The sequence below is a fragment of the Hippocampus zosterae genome, chromosome 13 (assembly GCF_025434085.1).
Source record: "Hippocampus zosterae strain Florida chromosome 13, ASM2543408v3, whole genome shotgun sequence".
Classification (NCBI taxonomy): Eukaryota; Metazoa; Chordata; class Actinopteri; order Syngnathiformes; family Syngnathidae; genus Hippocampus; species Hippocampus zosterae.
The window spans coordinates 17,107,268-17,126,430 of NC_067463.1; the positions used below are offsets into that span (position 1 = coordinate 17,107,268).

General features: G+C 42.8%; 1 protein-coding gene across 1 annotated transcript in view; it reads right to left on the reverse strand.

The window, feature by feature from the left end:
* The window catches only part of cnnm2b (cyclin and CBS domain divalent metal cation transport mediator 2b), a 34,566-nt gene extending 15,871 nt beyond the window's left edge, over positions 1–18,695 (reverse strand). The window contains exon 1 of the mRNA XM_052084362.1: positions 17,012–18,695. Coding sequence (XP_051940322.1) covers positions 17,012–18,515 — 1,504 coding nt within the window. The 5' untranslated portion in view covers positions 18,516–18,695. The remainder of the gene's footprint in view (positions 1–17,011) is intronic.
* Positions 18,696–19,163: the final 468 nt, after the last annotated feature.

The following is a 19,163-nucleotide window of genomic DNA, read 5'->3' on the forward strand; positions in this document are numbered from 1 at the left end:
CACTATGGAAAAATATGACAAAGTTGCATTCCCTAAATACACTGGGAATGGTGGAAAAGAGCAAACAGTTTAGTCTCTGAAGGCCATCGTGGAATTTCTCAGGCTCTGATTTGGAGTATGGATGAATAGCTGCATAGGTGCATCTTTGTTTAGTTTGGGTCTGTTGAACAATACATTTACCGGCCTTAATTGCAGTGTGGGTATATATTTAGTATAAATAAATATAGTCAGGGAGGCCCGGTAGTCCAGTGGTTAGCACGTCGGCTTCACAGTGCAGAGGTACCGGGTTCGATTCCAGCTCCGGCCTCCCTATGTGGAGTTTGCATGTTCTCCCCGGGCCTGCGTGGGTTTTCTCCGGGTGCTCTGGTTTCCTCCCACATTCCCAAAACATGCGTGGCGTGTCCAGTTGGTTGCTAACCTTTTATTAATTTTAATTAATGTTCTACAGTTCTTCTTTGCTTGGAGTTTGCTATGAGTTGCACTGTCATGAGTTGCCGTCTCCAGTTTGATTTATGTTGTAGACATAAACATTCAAAATGTTTATTTTCTATTAGGTTTGTGCGTACACAAACCCAATTCGTGTCAGTTTTAACAATGTGCAATTGTAGGAGTACAATTTGAAGCAGATTTGATTTGAATTGACAATATTCACATGACTCTATAAATCATAAATACACGCTGGCTATATTGACGTATTTGAAGCAGGGGTGTCAAAACTCAGTTCACATTGCGGGTCACATACAGCCTCGGTAGATGTCAAGTGGGCCAGACCATTAAAATTACACCATACTCTGCTATAAATAATCAAAATAATATGTCTTTCCTTTCTTTTGGTCTAAAGGAGCACAGGAATTTAAGGAAAATTAAGGAAATTTACTGAACACATCTCTTACAAAACATTTCATAAGCACCTTAGATTTCCTCAGAAAAATGTGCAATTTATTTTTATCATTCACATTTTTGCATTGCAACTGATCCCACTGATTGTACAAAGGCACACAACTTTAACAAGTAATTGGTATTGAAAAGTATAGTTATGCATTTTAAGATACAACGAGATTCATAAAGAAAGAAATGTTTAAACAATTTACACATGTGCATATATAATCAAAATGTTATCCGTGCCGTCTGTAAGTTTCACACACCTGATTTAAAGGACTACCATAGCCATTTGTATGTGAGGCTCCTCAGGCAGTCTCCCTCTACTACTTGAGAGTGAAGTCAAGGATACCTGCACTTCAGGGCTCATTTTCCATTTTGCCTACATGATAGGAGCGAGTAGGCAGAGTCTGGGTGCGGTACCATCTTCTGTTGGTCAGGTGAACTACACAGTGACTCTCACCCTTTCTTTCACACTTACATGCTTGCTCGCACTTAAAGGAACAGAGCACAGCAAAACAATATAGTATTGACATTAATTAACAATTGAAACAGTAATAAACGTCATCAACCAGCCAATGCTTGCTCGAGCTCAGGGGTCGGCAACCAAAATGTTGAAAGAGCCATAAAGGACAAAAAAAAAAAAACATGTGTCTGGAGCCGCAAAAATAAAATAAAAACCTTCTTTAAAACTTACAAATAAGGAAACACATGCTGTATGTATGTAGGAGACTGGACTGTCAGAATTGTTTGTTATTCATTACTTTGTTGTGTGTTCACAAACGCCCCCATAGAATTTATTTTGTAATTTCCTCGCTTGATTTTTTTTGTTTTGGTGCATTATTTTAATTTTTCTTAGTGTCAGTGAAGTTATCATTAATTTCCGTTTTTCTGAGGCTGTCTTTGAAAGCCTCCCGAGTCGAACAAGGAGAGAGAAGGCACGGAGTCGGACGCAGACGTTGTTTGTCGAGACTGTTAAAAGCATAAATAAAGTGTACGTTTAAAAAAAACAACACCACAGCTCTCCTTTTTCGTAGCTGCAACATGTATCTATATCTATATCTATATCTATATTAGCCTATTATCGAAATATTTTCCATTTTCAAAATTTTCTTATAAAGCTCCAGGAAGCCACTAGATGTCGCTAAAGAGCCGCATGCGGCTCTGGAGCCGCGTGTTGCCGTCCCCCACTCTAGCTAATACAGTAGTTATGGACTCCACAGTTAGCTATCATGAAGTATGCAGGCTAACCCATTCAGCCTTACCAATATTTTAGAACACCAAAAGGGGTGTGGGGCAACCAGTTCAGGATGTACTTTTATTCATTAAAATATCCGTGAATTTTGTTTGTTGTTTTCTTGTCTGTTTTCATTTTACTATTGTTAAAAAATGGTTATATAGTTATACTCCTTATTGGTCCTTACTTGTTATGTATTGCTTTCTCAGTCCTGGTTATTTTAAATTGAGCTAATCTTATTTATGATCAGATGTATAAAGGACTTGTATGCTTTGTTCTTTCATTAACTGTATGGATCTGTGAATTGACAATAAAAAAGAATTGAAAAAAAAAAGAATACCTGGGAAATAAGAAGTAGAGACATTTAACACTTTAACCAGACAGCATAGGTTTCCTGAATGGGTGATACTGAAAATGCCCCTTGAACTTGACGTGTGTAAAGCGCCTGTGTGCTGCAATACTCAGCATGTATTCTGCATCAGCCTAGCTAGACAGCACCAGATGTGCAAAAGTGGTGGCTTATAGGATCACACATGACTGCTCCTCACAAACATACACACTTTAACCACGGCTTCGTGCCAAATTGTAGGCTGTGAAAGGTTCACAGCTTCAGCCTCACGTTTACCTCGAGTCTCCCCCGCTCAAAATCCCCATACATATATGTTCTCGTGAGATGTTCTTTGGCAGACAGAAACAACATTTACTGTCGTGCATGTACAGGCAGCGACAGGGTCTCCAAACCTAAGTGACAGAGAGGCAAGGTACGTTGTGGACAGGCCAGAAGTGGAGCAGTGTCCCTAGTTTGCCCAGATGAGCTGTAAATCTTTACGTTCATTCATGAGGTTGGTCGGTCAGTTTTTTTTTTTTTGTATATTTTGTAAAATATACAAAGGTGCACACAGACATAATACCAAAATGTCTATGTGCACCTTTGTATATTTTAAGGTTTGGGGTTTCCATATTATATTTAAGCCCATATACCAAAAACAAGGGTTGCATTAAACAATAAAAATATGACAATACAACAGGGGAAATGAATGTAGAGCCTGAAGTTATAGAATATTTTTGTATTTAGTGCCCAGTTGAAAATTCTAACGAGCAATTGAGTATTCGGATAAACTATAATTTTGCTTGGTTAAAGAGCATATATGAATACAAAAGAGAAAACAAGACTTGTCACGAATGACCAAGCGTTTTCCTTTTTTTTATTACAATCAACAGCTTTTTTTTCTTAAATTCACAATGGGCCATTATCCCCCAGACCTTCAATTTCAACATCCTGATTAGGAAGCGGCAGCACTATGGCATTAGAAGCATAGCATTGAACTAAGATCCCTTATACTTGGGCGATCATTGCATTGAGTAAAGATGTCAACATTTAGGTGACTATCGATCACAGTTTTGGCAAATTAGGAGATGCTTAAATTTTAGACATTACGGGTTTAGCCTGTCATGTTGCATCACTGTACGGCAAGCGAGAAAAGATTTATTACATTAGTGTCTTGTATTAAAGAACCATTTAATACAAGATTCCATGGGAGCCATAATCTCTTTGAATATCTAAAATAAATATAAATAGCGAATCATATGTCATGATTCGGTTTAGGGACAAACAGGCACGCACTAGTACGCATCGGAAACAACACTTAGATGTTGAAATGTGTGCAGACGTCCTTTGGTTTAGGCATGACACTCAATTTTAGTTTTTATTGCTTTAAATGCATTTTCAGGCCGAGTTGAGCACGTTTTTTGACTTGGAATGTGTCGTCATAGGAATGAGTTGTGTAGTGCCCCCCCCTCCCGGCAGCTGCACACCTGTTGGTCATTTGGTAATTAGTTGTATAAAAGGACACCTGCCCGAAGACTCGGTGTCGGGTCATTGTTTGCTCTTGCTACGGTCATGTTTGTTTCTTTGCTGTTTGTTTGCTGCAATCAGGTTTATTTCAGTCATGTTTTGGTTGCTGTTATGTTTTATCTTCAGTCATGATTTTTGTTTGCTCCTTTGGACTTTGTTTGCTTTGGATTTAGTTTTCTGTGTTTTAACAATACACTTCTTCAAATACACCATGCTCCTTTCTCCTGCCTGCTTTTTGGGGTCCACCACCAGCTCGCAACGTGACAGTATGTGGCTTTAATATTGGATTAAATTACTGACTAGATTAGATTACTGAGGTAGAATAACATGATACAATAAAAAGCATTTTAACAAGAACATAATTTCATATTAATCCAGTAAGTTATTTGCTTGATTATACATCTCCAAGGAGGAAGCATATTCACAATTTGCTTCACTTTGCAACATCAAATACGGCTGCGGCCTCGACGTACTTAAGAAGGCGTTTTTGTGTACGTAATGTAAATGTTGTCTATTTGCTTGTGGTTGTTGCAAAAGGCACCATTCAGCAGTGCTATTAGAATGTATGGAGCAAAGTAAATGCTGTCCCGTCTGTAGGATATTCATTGCCTGCCCCCGTGCCTCGCTCCCACGGCGTCATGCGCAGACGCTTTTTTTTTTCAGAGGTGGGGGGGAAATGGGTTCGGGCTGGGATAGAAGCACTTTAAAAGGACGAGGACGGTGGACGATTAGTATATAAATAAGAATAAGGGACGATGACGAAGGGGTACCCAGGTCATGGACGGAGCACAGAGGACGGACCAGCAAAATAGGGCAAAGTGCCCATCATCTTTGGTCTTATCTATTCAAAAGCGCTCCACCAAGTTGCTTGACACGGGCTTCATTTTGGCCGACATGAGTCAGTTTGAAGTTAACCAAATAATAACCAAAGACCTTTTGTCAAAGACCTTGAAGGTGCAAAAAAACTAGCAAAAACCCCCCCAAAACATAATTTGATCGTACCAAAAACAAGAGTATGCCAAACACATACATGCTGAAATTGATAGACAGACAATGACGCAAGTGTGACCAAATTTCTAAACCTTGACGAATAACTACATTTTAAAAATCACATTCATTGTCTAAAAAAAAAAAGCCCAACAACAAAAACCTACATATACTGTAAATATATATATTTTTCCATTCAGAGGTGGATTTTCTGACGTGTTTCGAATCATCCTGCTTCATGATCCAAGAGTTCTTGAGTTTGAGGGCTCACACCTATTGTTGGAAGTTCTCCTTCAGGATTTTCCGGAGTCCACAATGCACAAATACAAAATGAGAACACTTGCAAGCAATTGCTTGGCCACAATTCAGGCTCTGACTCGAACTCCTGACATCACTCACTAGGCTCCGCCCCTTCAGGGCACACATCAAACACACAAATACTACAGTCTGTTTCATAATTACAATGTATAAAATATCGATTGTTACATTGGCTTGCAGTATGTTGTTTTTAATCCAAGATAGAGCTTTTTTTTGGTTTAAGAAATAAGTAATGTTTTGGGGGGGAGAGGTTTTATGGGGGTGCGGGGGGTAATGAATGAATTGCTTTTCAAAACATTTCAATGGGAAAACATCATATATGAGTAATTTGAGTAAAACGGTTGGTCACGACACAGTAATGAAGTCAAGGTATCACTGTACTGAAATGTATCATTGTTAACTCATTGATAGTTAAAAAAGTAGACAGCACTGGTGTCTTTTGGGCTTGGAGAGAGCCTGTCTAAAGCTTTTCTCCTGCCAGCAAGTGGAGAGACGGACGGTGCTGCCCGGTGTTATCAATGAAGCCAGCGTCTTGGCTCTCCGCAAAGTCCGGCTTGGAACGCATCCATGGCAGGGCATTAGGCCTGGAGGTTTGTGTCGTTTGTAATTTATAACACAGGGGGAAATAGGCAAGAGGACAATATGGAGGGTGGAGGGAGAGGGGAAATGTGAAAGGAGGGGGATGGGAGTTGCTGAACTAGCAAGTGACTGTGCCTTTCTGAGTGTGCTGCACAGACTGGAGGCTTTTCGGCCCCCCCTTCAAGGCTTACCTCAAACAGGCTTTATTTTAAAGAAAAGTTGGACACAAATTTAGTTAAGGTATTGCATTAGCGTACGAACACTGCACCACCCCCCCTTCCCCAACCCTTGCACCTTTGTCAGATCATCATCTCCTTTTAACAGAAATTTGTACCAATTACAAATTCTTCAATCTTCACATGGCTATTGTTTTTGCTTGCTTTGGAAAAACAAAAAAATACAAATGTGATCATTCCACACAGATAGGGGTGGATCTCGATTGTGATACTTAACCCCGCGATTCACCAAATACTGTGAATCTGTTCACCTCCTGGCCAGTGAGGGGCGCTTTGCATGCGTTTCACGTTGCACGGACGGCGGCTGCAGTTGACCAAACAGCACCAACTTGGCAAATGGCATGAAAAGAGCACCTTCTTCTTTCAAATCTGACATTGAAGGTGATTATTAATTGGGGGGTTGGGGGTGAGGGGGTCCACTGTAAAACACTTTTTGTGGCACCAGGGGGAAAAAAATAATGAAAAACTGTTGACATCATGTCCTAGTAATTGTAACATTAACAGTCAGTCGAAGAATTTAGAAAACAAGTACCATAATTTCCGGACTACAAAACACACCCAATTAAAAGCCGCTACAGCTAAATTTAGCCATAAAACCACATTTGCATTCATTCTTAAAAATAGCCACGGGTCTCCGTGGTACATTAGCAAAGAAAGAGCTCACACAGATGGATTTTTAAACACCGCTAGACATTTTTTTTCCTTCACCAAACAATGACGAACGACTAGTTACACAGCAGCATCCCAAAACATCTCTTCATCTCTCTCGTCACACGAGGCCAATTCGCTGACAAGCTTCACCACACAACAGTGCATCATTTGGAAACCAGTTTGTTTGATGCGCGGACTTGTACTGTATAATAAGTCTGTGAGGGGATGTCGCTCCATGGCCAGACTTGCTGTCCTGTCATCAATTACTAGCAATAGCAGGAGTCGGTCGCCAAACAAACAACAGAGATGGGTGGGTCGCAGTGCAGAGATGTCTGTATTTATGACACTTGTTCCTTATTGCTCTTTTAACTCAAATCAAGATGCTTATTTTTGCTCAACTATGTAGCATATACTGCCAAAACATCCATGTACCGCTACGCAAACACACTTCCGTTTTTTGTCTCACAGCTCATGTGCGCCACTCCAACCACAAATGGTGGAAGAATATTCAGTGTGAGAGCGGACTTGGACAGTTTCATTGGCTCACTGTGACGTGATCAGTATTTTCATTGGTCAAATGTGACGAGACTAGGGGTAATTCTCTTGACGGCTTGAAGTTGTCACGTTCTGCCCGAAGCGATAACGATCGCTCCGTGCAGAACAAGGAAATAAAGGGTTGGATCCCCGGAAAACAGACAAAGAAAAAATCTTGTCAAAGAAAAGGGTGTCTTTAATGACAAAAACAGAAAGAGCCCGACAGGGAAAAAACGGTAACACAAAACGCTGGTCAAATAAGGACCAGGAATAACAAAGAAGGAAACAACAACTGAAAACGCTCGCGGAAAACAAGAAAGCGCGAGGAGGGCCTGAATTGGCGGAAATACGAATAATACAAAATCTTTAGAGGCTAAACGCGAATAACAAGAGTATCGGCCGTAAGGCAAAAAGGCAACGGGTCAAATGACAAATAGCGAAATCGAGCGCGAGAGTAGTATGGCACGGCGTGGAATTCTCCAGCAGTGAGATGACTGCCGGAGTCTCTTAATAAAGGAGGGTAATCAGCCCGAAATTACGGACAGGTGTGCAGATGGCGGAGGAGAAAACCCGCCACCTGCTGGCGGACACGGGACGTGACAGAAGTCCGTCAGTAAAAATTCATAAATAAACCATGTCAAGCCAAATCAAAATTATTTGTATAGCCCGGAATAACTGAAAAGTCTCAAAGGGCTTCACATGCCTACAGTTAACAGGCAGGGTTTGACAAGTGGGGGAAAAGTAGCTTCTTATAGTCTGGAATATACAGTAGTTCATGTTAGACACTGTAATCCAACCTTCATGGTGGCATTTGTGTCACAAAGCGCGTTAACACCCATCTGCTAGAATTTGCCACATTTGTTTCAAAGTATTAAGCTTAGAAGAAGAAGAAGTTCCTACCTGTTGAATTTAGAGCAGCTACCTCATACATAGCTACCTGTAGAAATGTATAAATCTTAAGACTTAAGAATTAGCTCTACACTCCCGCATTCGGTTAAAGCTAGCATGCAATTAGCCTCTCACCTTGCCTCACCCTGACATCAGAATTTTGGCCTCTCGAACTGCCAAGTCTCTGATGTCCTCTCCACCCCTCTCCTGCTCAGAAAAAGGCTAGGTGGTAATGAGCAGATTGAGGCTCTTACTGCGGAGGATTCTGCATCCACAAACCTCAATAAAAGTGCTGAATACAGCCTTGTCCCAGGACACATCTCTATGTGTGGCTTCACTTGATTACCGGTAAATGGACTCACAAGCTGTTCAAATTACAACTCCTTTTCATCATATCAAGTGATTAAAAGTATATTCACACAAGAAAAGTCTTTTTTTTTTTTTCATTTAGTGCGGTTGACATTCATTCTTTACTTTTTGCAAGCAAACTACATTCTGTGAACATATTGAAGCATGAGACGATTGGTGCTCCCAGTGGACTGAAATGACGAGGGTGGCACACACCCGTTAGTGGAAGAAGACAAGTGATTCCCTCATGCTCCAATTTTGCTCTGTATATTTGTGCTGCAATGAGAGCTGCAAAATAATTTTGAGTGTCAAGAGCAGATCATTTAATGCAGGTTTTGCGACGCTATGTTTCTAAATCCTTGAACAGCATTGGCGAATGCGTGCAGTGTCCCGCAGGAGCATTTGCTCTGCGTGCAGACGCACAACATGATGCTGGCAGCGGCACATATTTCCTACTATGCCGGGCTACGGTAGCTTGTTTAACCCTAAACGTCATACATATCATTTGACAGTTGTACTTGACTTGATATCCTGCACTTGTGTGAATCAGCAATGGTTTGTATTCAGACCTTTAATGAACCGCACGAGTCTGTTTGGAAGTGCACCGAGACAATCTTAAAAAAAAAATGGGTCTCAGTCCGGTTGTTTGGTCCACACTACGATTCTTTTGTGTGTATTCACACCTGCATAAAAAGGGCCGGACCAGTTTGGGTGACAAACCAACACGCTGTACAGGTTTACATTTATCAGTTTCACAAAAGCACTAATTTCATCATAGTTTTGAAAGTTTTCATCTGAATATATGTGTTTTCGTCATATCTTCTCACCAGAGAAGGAAAATAAATTCATTGTAACATGTTGTGTGTAATATGTCTATGAATTTAACCATTACATAATTTGCAATGGTTAAATTAAATTAAACTTGCTGTACTTCACTCATTGTCCGATTTGCTTTATCCTCACAAGGGTCGCGGGGGGAGCTGGAGCCTATCCCAGCAGTCTTCGGGCAGTAGGCTGGGGGACACCCTGTGTGCCAGCCAATCCAGCCAATCACAGGGCACGCCGATACGAACAAGCATCTGCGCTCACACTCACACCTATGGACAATTTAGAGTGTTCAATCAGCCTGTCATGCATGTTTATGGAATGTGGGAAGAAACCAGAGTACCCGGAGAAAACCCACGCAGGCCCGGAGAGAACATGCAAACTCCACACAGGAAGGCTGGAGCTGGGATGGAACCCACGACCTCTGCACTGTGCGGTTGACGCGTTAACCACCGAATCACCGGGCTGCCACTTGGTGTTCTTTTACTTATTTCGTTGTTCCAATTTATGTCTGCTTTGATTCATTTGAGAAGGAAATTGAATGAAATTTCGAACCTCCAACAGATCTCAAGAGTTAACAATGTATGACTCTCAGTACTCTGAGTCATTCCCAAGAAATCCGAGAAAGAAGAAATCCCCATCCATCTCAAGGAGGCAGAAGGAAATTACAAAAAGACATGAGCACAAAGAAATTGCTTGAATCTGTCTTTTCAAATCCTACACTTTTCACCTTGGTTTAGTTTTATGCAATGGCTGAAGCTGACGTGTAAGCAGCAATCTTTGATCCTCAATACAGTAAATATTCCCATCCCCGGAATTCTATAGAAAGGAATATCCTTCACCCGGAATAAAAACCTATGCATTAACATTTTGACTACGATATTACGCGTTACCGGAAGTTGCGCAAGCGGAAATTCCACTACCCGTAACCCGGATGGAGGTGTAATGCCACGGGAGCTTAAATACACGCAACGCCCACCCGATGCGACGGAAAATACTGAGGTTTACCAAGTTTTCACTTTGCGTTTTTCAATCATCAGATTCTAAACGACGATGTGTAAGTGAGTTTTTATTGCCGTGCGTTTTACTGTAATTGTGAATGATTTTAACTTTATTCACTTACGTCCTGGAGAACGCGGCACTTCTTAAAAGCAGCACCCACTCGACATGAGCGAGGAAACTGTTCGCTTTGCCGTTTTCATTCATCAGATTCGAAACGAAGACATGACTAAAATGTCAGATTTTGTGTTGTGCCATCACTATCAACAAGTAAAGCAAGTTTCATTAAAATCAAAATGAGCTTTTTGGTGATTTGGCATATAACTGCCCACTAACTATCCAAACTTTGCCCAAATGTTTTAGTGGACGTGGGATGAGTTGCAGGGGAGGGGTTATCCATGTTGAGAGCGGTCATAATGGCAGATCAGACTGGCTTTGGAAGTGCTCTGCGATTTGATTCACACTCCTCCTGTTGTACTAATCGGGTCTTACAAGGCCACTCCATTTTGAACCAGAATCTGAAGAATGTAGGCTAATTCAAAAGCCAGCCTTCAAACACAACAAACTTGGCCATGGAAGCCCAAAAGGTCAAACCAGTCACTAAATTCATCCACTGTCAAACGGATATCTTTTTTTTAATTTGTTGAAATAAAGAGAGAAAAATCAGCCGGTTATTATTCTGTCATTTTTGACCAAACTTTTTTGACGGAAGGTCTACTTTTCGAACAACCAACCTCCCGCGATCGACCCGTTCCCGCATACGCACACACTTACACACGCAGGCCGTAATGAGCAACAGCCAGAACGGCCGCTAAAATGAACGAGGCACGAGACGCACTTTCGCAGCGTACTAACTATCGTAGCTCACGTGTACCGTTTAAAAATGTTTCTCTTGGCCGCCCAGATTCCATTTTTAGCAAGTCTCCTCGGTGAATTGTACTGTACTTGATTTTTTTTTTTTTCAAGAACAGCCCTTTGACTGATATCCCGCCGTGCTAATAGAAATGTGTGTCGCAGGCTATGACGCATATACAGTATTCGTCAACGAAATGTTGACATTTAAGATTTATTCCGACACATTTTTACAGCATCGGAAAACGTTAATAATGTTAGTGTCATGTTTGTCCTCTGACAGAAACCATTGTGTAATATCTGTTTCTTGTTATTTGTGTATTTGAGGGCTGGGTTAGTTGAGTAGGGGGTGACATCAAAGGGGGGTGGGGGGGTGGGGTGAGCAGTCAGTCTGGGTGTGGAGCGCATGGGCGTGAGTTGTGGCCAGCAGCAGCTCCTGTGAATGTGTTTTAATTGCCGCCTCGTTTTGTTTATTAAAAAGTGAACAGACTGCATCAGCGACTGTGTGCATCCTTGACCACGTTGAAGGGCATTACAATATTAAAACAAAAAATATATATTTTTCCATTTTTGAAAAAGCTCTAGGGGGCCACGAGGGGGCGCTAAAGAGCCCCATGCGGCTCGTGAGCCGCGTGTTGCCAACCCCCGCGCTAACCAGTCGACCACCGGGCTGCCCATATATACATACCGGTACATAAAATGATATATTTATTCATTTCAAAACATAATCCATTTAATAGTAATATTGGATACATGTGGGTCCCATGCACTTAACTGGTGTCCGTTTCTCAACTCATTTCTTTAAAATTCTAAATTGTTTACTGAAGAAAAAAAAAAGTGGAGCATCAGGACCATTGAGGGAATCCCACTTCGTGATGGCGGCCACTCTGCACGCTCCAGTTATTTTTCCAAATCCAGGGGCTTCTTTGAAAAAGTCCCATCTCCGAACCTTTATGCCACCTTTATTGGAATATGTCATCACATCAAGAAGAGATGAAAAGGTGCTTCCTTCCCAACATAAGAAAGGACATCACTGTTTCAAATTAATTGGACTCCACTTTTCCTCACTGAAGTCATCCTGCGACGGCGAGTATTGCAATGCTGATGTTAAGTCTCAGTCTTGGAGAAGTCTTGAGCGTGAAATTTGAGCGTCTTCGGGCAGTCTGTCAACTATGTCGGTGTGCTGTTAAATGTTGCTGCCGTAAAGAATTGTCTGTAATATCCTTTCGTAAAGGTTGGGTAGGAGTAACCTTCGCTAAAGGTGCCTTAAAGGTTGAATCCGGGCACATTAGCTAAGAATTTGAACAATCGTATCCTCCAAGTACTTCCGGGTCATCTCACTCAAATAAATAAACTTCATTTCAACAGTGACTGACTTGCAGGATCATTAATGTTAAAATATGACTGAAAAATGTCTCTACAGTTCATGAAGGTTTTGTGTTGGTGTTCTGTTTGACATTGACAAAGATTATCTTTCGCATTTTTTCCTAGCCATCCAGCATGCTGGAACAGATTTTGGTCATTCCTAGATGTTGTTGTTCTTGATTGGCAGAAGAAGTTTGGATTTGAAAGGGGGTGTCCCTCATCAGAAAGGATTAAGCGGTTTTACCGACAATGATGTCGGTCAATCCCAACACTTGTTGCAACATACGCTCCACAGAGTACCGGGCAAAAGCTCTGACTCACTTTCCAGTAAGATGCTCGCCGTACAAACACCAAGAAGGAATAACACCATTTGGATCAAATCACAGCATTACTGTTAGTATTTCAACAGGGCGAAACAAGCTGCAAAGAGTCTATGAAGGCTGTTGGATCTGAACTAAGCATAGATTGGCCTATATTACAGCAATCAGGGATCTAGATCAAGACATGGTAGGCCACATGCAGGCTTTTTCATAGAACGCCTTCCTCTCAAACATTGCAGGCTGCATCTGGGTTTACGCATCACCGCCTGAACATTAATCACTGAATCGAACATTCAGTGACCGATTTTTTTTCTAATCGGTAAGCAGCAGCCCATCAACTCATGAAGCTAATCAAACGACCAATACGCTCCGCTAAGGCACCAGATAGTCAAACAGCTCGGATACGCAAACCAATTTGGAATTTATTCATTCTGGATAATTTTGATGTAGATCCCGTGACAAATGAAGATGTAACGATGATTGGGTGTCCCGACCAGACCGTGATAGGAAAAAAAAACACGAGTCATTGGACCGAGAGACGTATCATAAGACCTACACTAACCATTTTTTGTTTGTTTCTGGCACCATGTTGATGTCTATCTTCTATTGGTTGATGTGAATTGAGGAAGCCCCTGCCCCCACCACCCTTTTTCAGGGACAAGTCTCTCCTCAAATTCAAGTTAGGCAGGTGTCTTGCCTTACCCAGGGGCACAGGGGTTCATTCAGTGCAGTGGAGCCAATAAGCTGTGCGATACCTGATGTAAGATCTTCAAAAAGATCCTTCATCACTTCCAGGTTGGCCTCAGCGCATGCCAGTGAGTGAATTACATTGACTTCCAGGAATATCATAAATACCGCAAGCCACGGAGAGGCAAGTGAGGGGCGAGAGACTCTGATAAATTCCTGTTTCATACTCTGCTACTTGATTTGGTCCTAAAGTGACCCTCTCATTAGGGAGCAAAGCTTGAGCTGCGCGAGTAACCGCTGGATGCCAGTAATTGTGACAGGCGCAGTAAGAAAGCGCAATTAGTGAAAGGGTCAGAAATTTCCACAAGGGTGTCGGTATCAATTTATTAACTCGAAATGAAACCCCTGCGACAGGCTTTGATACACAGTTGGGACTGCAAAAGGAACTTTTCAATCATTAAAAAAAAGACCTTTTACATTTGTTTATTTGCTTTTAAACAAGCACCGCATTGTTGCACCTGGTGCATCAATAAAACATACTGATTATTATTCAAAACGAGTGTTAGATAACGGAGTTAAAAGCGACCGCAGTTTCGTAGCACAAATTTGGTTAGACCTCGAACAATTGCGGTTGCGAACATTTTTTTTTTTTAAATACAAGCCTTTCTTTAGTCATCACATCGTACCGGTACTCATAATTAGATGATACCACTTCCTAACCGGATGCTCTTATTTGCTATCACTTATTTCACTTATATATTATTATTATTTACTGGAAAGAATGATCAAGTACATTTTATTCATACTTGCACAATTGTATGCCAATTCAGTTTTTATCAATACACATCTGCATTTGTATAGCTTGTTCATGCTTCCTGTCAGCTGTGGCCTGGAAGATGGCATGTTAAGGTCAGACTTTAATACCAGCACTTATTTTGAATATAATTATGTATCTTGCCAATCCAGAAAGAAAATCTAATGAGGAAAAAGTTGGCTATCTACCCCCACCCTAATTTCCTAATAATTGTCTTGGACTGTTAAACTGTATCTATTGTGAGACCATCAAATACAGTCATCATTAATATTTAGCAAAATATGATACACACAAAGGCTCCCCCAACGGACTCAACACAAGATTTTCAACAACTGGAACGGTCAAGGTTGTGACATTGCTGATCTTTCACTTTTCCGAGCAATAACAGACGACTGTGAGAGTCTACAAATAAATAAGAAATGACTGACATTACAAGGCGCTTTGAACCGAGTGTGTGCTGTGAACCAGATTAACAAGAAACTTTGACCCCCGCAGCCCTCCCTTCAACGGTTGCTTATGACCTCCGCAAGGGGCTGGAGGCAAATTCCCTCCGGTGCTGCTCCAGTCGTGATAACGCTGTGCTCCGGCCGCTATACAGATATCAAAACCAGACCTACAGTAGACAGTATAGTGCCACATTCGGGTCAGTTAGGTGAAACGTGCACATGAATGAATAATGTCAACGGACAAATACAACAAGGGCTGTGTAAAATTCGGTTCCAGACTCTTAAAAAGCGTAACGATACCTGCTCCAACATCCATTGCGGACAGCAATGATAACACAGCAAAACATGGGGATACGCTACTGACAAAGTTACAGTATAAATATGTTCTGTTTGTTTTTCTTGGAAAATCAGCTCACAAGCTTCGGTATGTTTCATGCTTCCACCAGCAAATAAACAGTAATGATGAAAACACCCCCCTGCTAGCGTATTACGTAATGCTAATTTGGCAAGGAGAGCGACACCTCCATTCTGGTAATGGAGCTCAATGATTTGCTCTGTTTTCCACCCCAATTAATCCTCTTAAAGACAAGTGAATATTCCAATGAACTCACAATGCATCTTAAGTGTTTTGGGGATGTTTTATATCAAACATTAAAAGACAATGACAAGTTTGGAAGGACTTCACTTCGCCCTACCCACTCTTGAGGACTTGCACACTGCAAGAATCAAGACAAGGGCACGGAAAATCCTCCTGGATCCCCCGCACCCTGCCCACCACCTTTTTCAGCCACTCCCCTCAGGCAGACGCTACAGATCCATGCGCACCAAATCCAGTAGACACTTAAACAGCTTCTTCCCTCTAGCCATTAACTCCTTAAACAGTCACTGACATAGTCACTCTTCTTGCACCACAAAATGGTACTACAAAACTACTGGTTACTCTAAAATGGTTCAATGATTTTGTTGTTTACGATGATACTAGTGCAGCGTGTTATACCGGAGACAAATTCCTTGTGTGTTCTACATACTTGGCCAATAAAGATGATTCTGATGATTCTGATTCGACTGTCGCAATTTGGACAGCTGAAATGAATCGGTGTCCGTGTAGCCAAATGAGGGAACCGAATCATTAGTAACAATCACCCCGTCTGATTCGACACTAGAATTAACGTAGTGACAATTCAAATCGATCATTTTGGTGATTGTAAATGTCTGTGTAAGTGACTCGAAAGTTGTGCTCAAACATGCATGCAAACCTGGAGAATATCCTTGCAGGCTGCCAGTCATAAGTTGGGCGCAATTAGTGAAGTTGGTTGACGGGCAGTGATGTGCAAAACTTCAGGTAAACTGTGTGCGAGGCAAAAATCTTTCTCAAACATCATGCGCATACGCACAACACGCGAGGGGGGCTTGAGGGTGTTACAGGCTGTTATTCATTACCCACATGACTGCATTCCACGGCTGGACAAAAGAAGTTATCACCACCATCACTTTAAAGGCGAGTAAGCGAGAGGGATTTAAGCAGGTTCTCAAACAAGATGCCCCCACCTGATAACCTTAAGTCTCGCAGTTACAACCATTCCCACGTGTCCTAATGCATTCACAAATCGGAGCGGGAGAGAGCGAGAGGGTGAAAGGGAGGGCGGAGAGGGGCATAGCTAAAATGTCTGAATGAGAATGACATGAAAGGATGGAGGCGGCAGCAGCTGAAACATAGACAACTTTTTGCAAACATTAACCCTGAGTGGAAGTGATGGAGGAAAATCAGGAGACCTCCCTCGCCTGCACCGGGATTGAGCGATGAACCTGTGGCAAGAACTGCGGCTCGTTTATGACGCAGCTGCAACAATGCTTTGCAAGGCGGAAAAAAAAAAAAAAAAAAAAAGAAGGGCAGGGGGTGGAAATGCGCCCCATTTCACCTCAGCAATTATCTGCCTTTATCCTCTTCATCCCTGCGACTCTCAGATCTACACACACTTGACCTTTCACCATCACTTCCCGGCTCATTGGAGAGGAAGAGAGGTGAAAGGTCAATATGTGAGGGTCAATAGGGATTATGTTGAAAATGCAGTGTGCTCGTCCTTTGGCATTCGTGCCGTGTGCGGGGCTCAAGCGAGTGTGGGACAAGGCAAAAGAAACTCGCCATAACACAAGCTACAATATGAGGAGGGGGAGTGTCAAACAAACTCACCTTTCTTAAACTCTTCCAGCATTGCATCCAGCTTGGTGTCATTGAAGACAAAGTGCAACGGGTGGCTATAAAACTTTGTGATGGTTTTGAGTGGCGTGCAATCATCCGGGTCAACAAAGGCCAGGTCCTTGACAAAGAGAAGGTCTACGATGTTGGACCTCTCACCCTCGAAGACCGGAATGCGTGTGTATCCGCTCTTCATGATTTCGGACATGGTGTTGAAGTCAAGGGTGGCGTCCCAGGGTATCATGAAGCAATCTCGAAGAGGCGTCATCACAACTTCCACGGTCTTAGTCCTCAACTCCAGCGCACCCTGGATGATGTTGAGCTCTTCCTTGACCAGGTCATTGTAAGGATCCGTGACGCGCAGCATCTCCAGAAGTTTCTCCCGGTTGTACACGGTTCCGATCTCCTGCCCCAGCAGGTAGTCGAGCAGCTTGCTCACCGGGTAGGAGGCGGGAAAGGTGAGTAACATGAAGAATTTGGTCAGGAAAATGGTATTGGCACCAACGGCCAGGCCGTGTCTGGAGCATATGGCCTGTGGCACAATTTCCCCAAAGATGACTATTCCAATGGTGGACATGACCACGGCGATCAATCCTGAACCGGCGATATCGTCCAGCAGAATGGTCAGCGTTGTATTGACCAACACATTACCGAGCAGAAGCGAGCAAAGCAAATAATTCCCTTGGCTCCTGACCGGTTCGATCTTTTTGGCGTAGTTTTTCTCCCTTTCCGTGCCACAATTCTGAACTATCTGGAGTTCCATGGGGTCCAGAGCCATGAGCCCAAGGTTCAAGCCGCTGAACATACCAGACAGGCAAAGCAGCATTGAGATGAAGATGACCTGGAGCCAGAAAGGCAGCAAAAACTTTTTCTCCTCCACTACGATCACCCTGGTGTCTTCGCCGTCGTGGTAAATCCAGGTGTTCTCCGTCCACGGGTCGTGCAGTCCAGCAGTGGCAGGTGTGGAGGTGGCGATGCAAAGGTAATACGCTTTGCTCCTCTCCGTCTTTCGCAGAGGTTTCACCTCGATCTCAACTATTCCCGACGTCTTTCGGCTCACAACAATGTTTGGTAGTATAATGATATCTGAAGTCCTGATGCCGCAGGGATGCAAGCCGGACAAGTCCTCTTGGCTGTGGTTATCCCCCGAGGAGCTGTCAAGGCTCACCCCCACCCGGGTCCTCTCGTGCTCCGTGAAGGCAATCTTGGACCAGGTCTCGTTGTTGATGTTCTGCCCGTACACTCTTAATTTGATCCGAGAGCGCTCACTCACCCGCAAGTAGCCTTTATCCATGAAGGAAATGTCGTCCGTGTCCTCCAGACGGAGGCCACTGATGACGGTCTCCTCGGACCCTTCCTTGCCACTTGTCGAGGTGACAAAACAACCAGTGACAGTCAAGAAAATTAACGTCAACGCGCGGACCCGGTCCACTGACGCCATTTTTGCAGCGGTGGGTGCTGGGGATAGCGGCTCTGCCATCATGACAACCGTTGGCATGCAACCTGCTGAATGAAAATGACTTTGAAAAATCAGAACCAGTCAGAGTCCGCCTTCATCTCCGCCGAGGGCTGCCTTGACTCGCGCATCAGGACCTCTTCTTTCCCACTACGTGTACGACAGCGGTCCCTCGCCAGCCCAGGGTAACTGGCTAACTCGTGCCTGCTCTGATTTCCCTTCCAGATGGACGGCGTTGGGGGCCAATCAGAAGAAGGCTCCAGGCCAGGGGCGGGGCGCCCGCTGCCACAGTGACGAATCCAATTCCAAAACAAGTGCACCTCATGTTAAGAAATGGACAAGACCCACTCGTGACTTTGGGGACAAACAGTATTATTCAAGTTTAGGAGATAAATACCAAGTCAGCATAGTTACAACACACGCACACAAAACATATACAAACACACTTTTTTCCCAGTGTCCACGTGCTTTTCTGATTTTCTCTTGTCAAGATCAACAACATGAAAATTACTCTTACAATTCCTTGATTATGATTGAGTATGTTGATTCACCAATCGCATGCTGCTATGATGACTCGATTACTGCAAAATAACTCATAACAATATGGGTAAAGTCTGACATGTTTTAGGTGAGATGACTCTTGTAGGAAAAGTATGTGAATAACATGTTGTATGCACAAAGATCAGCTGG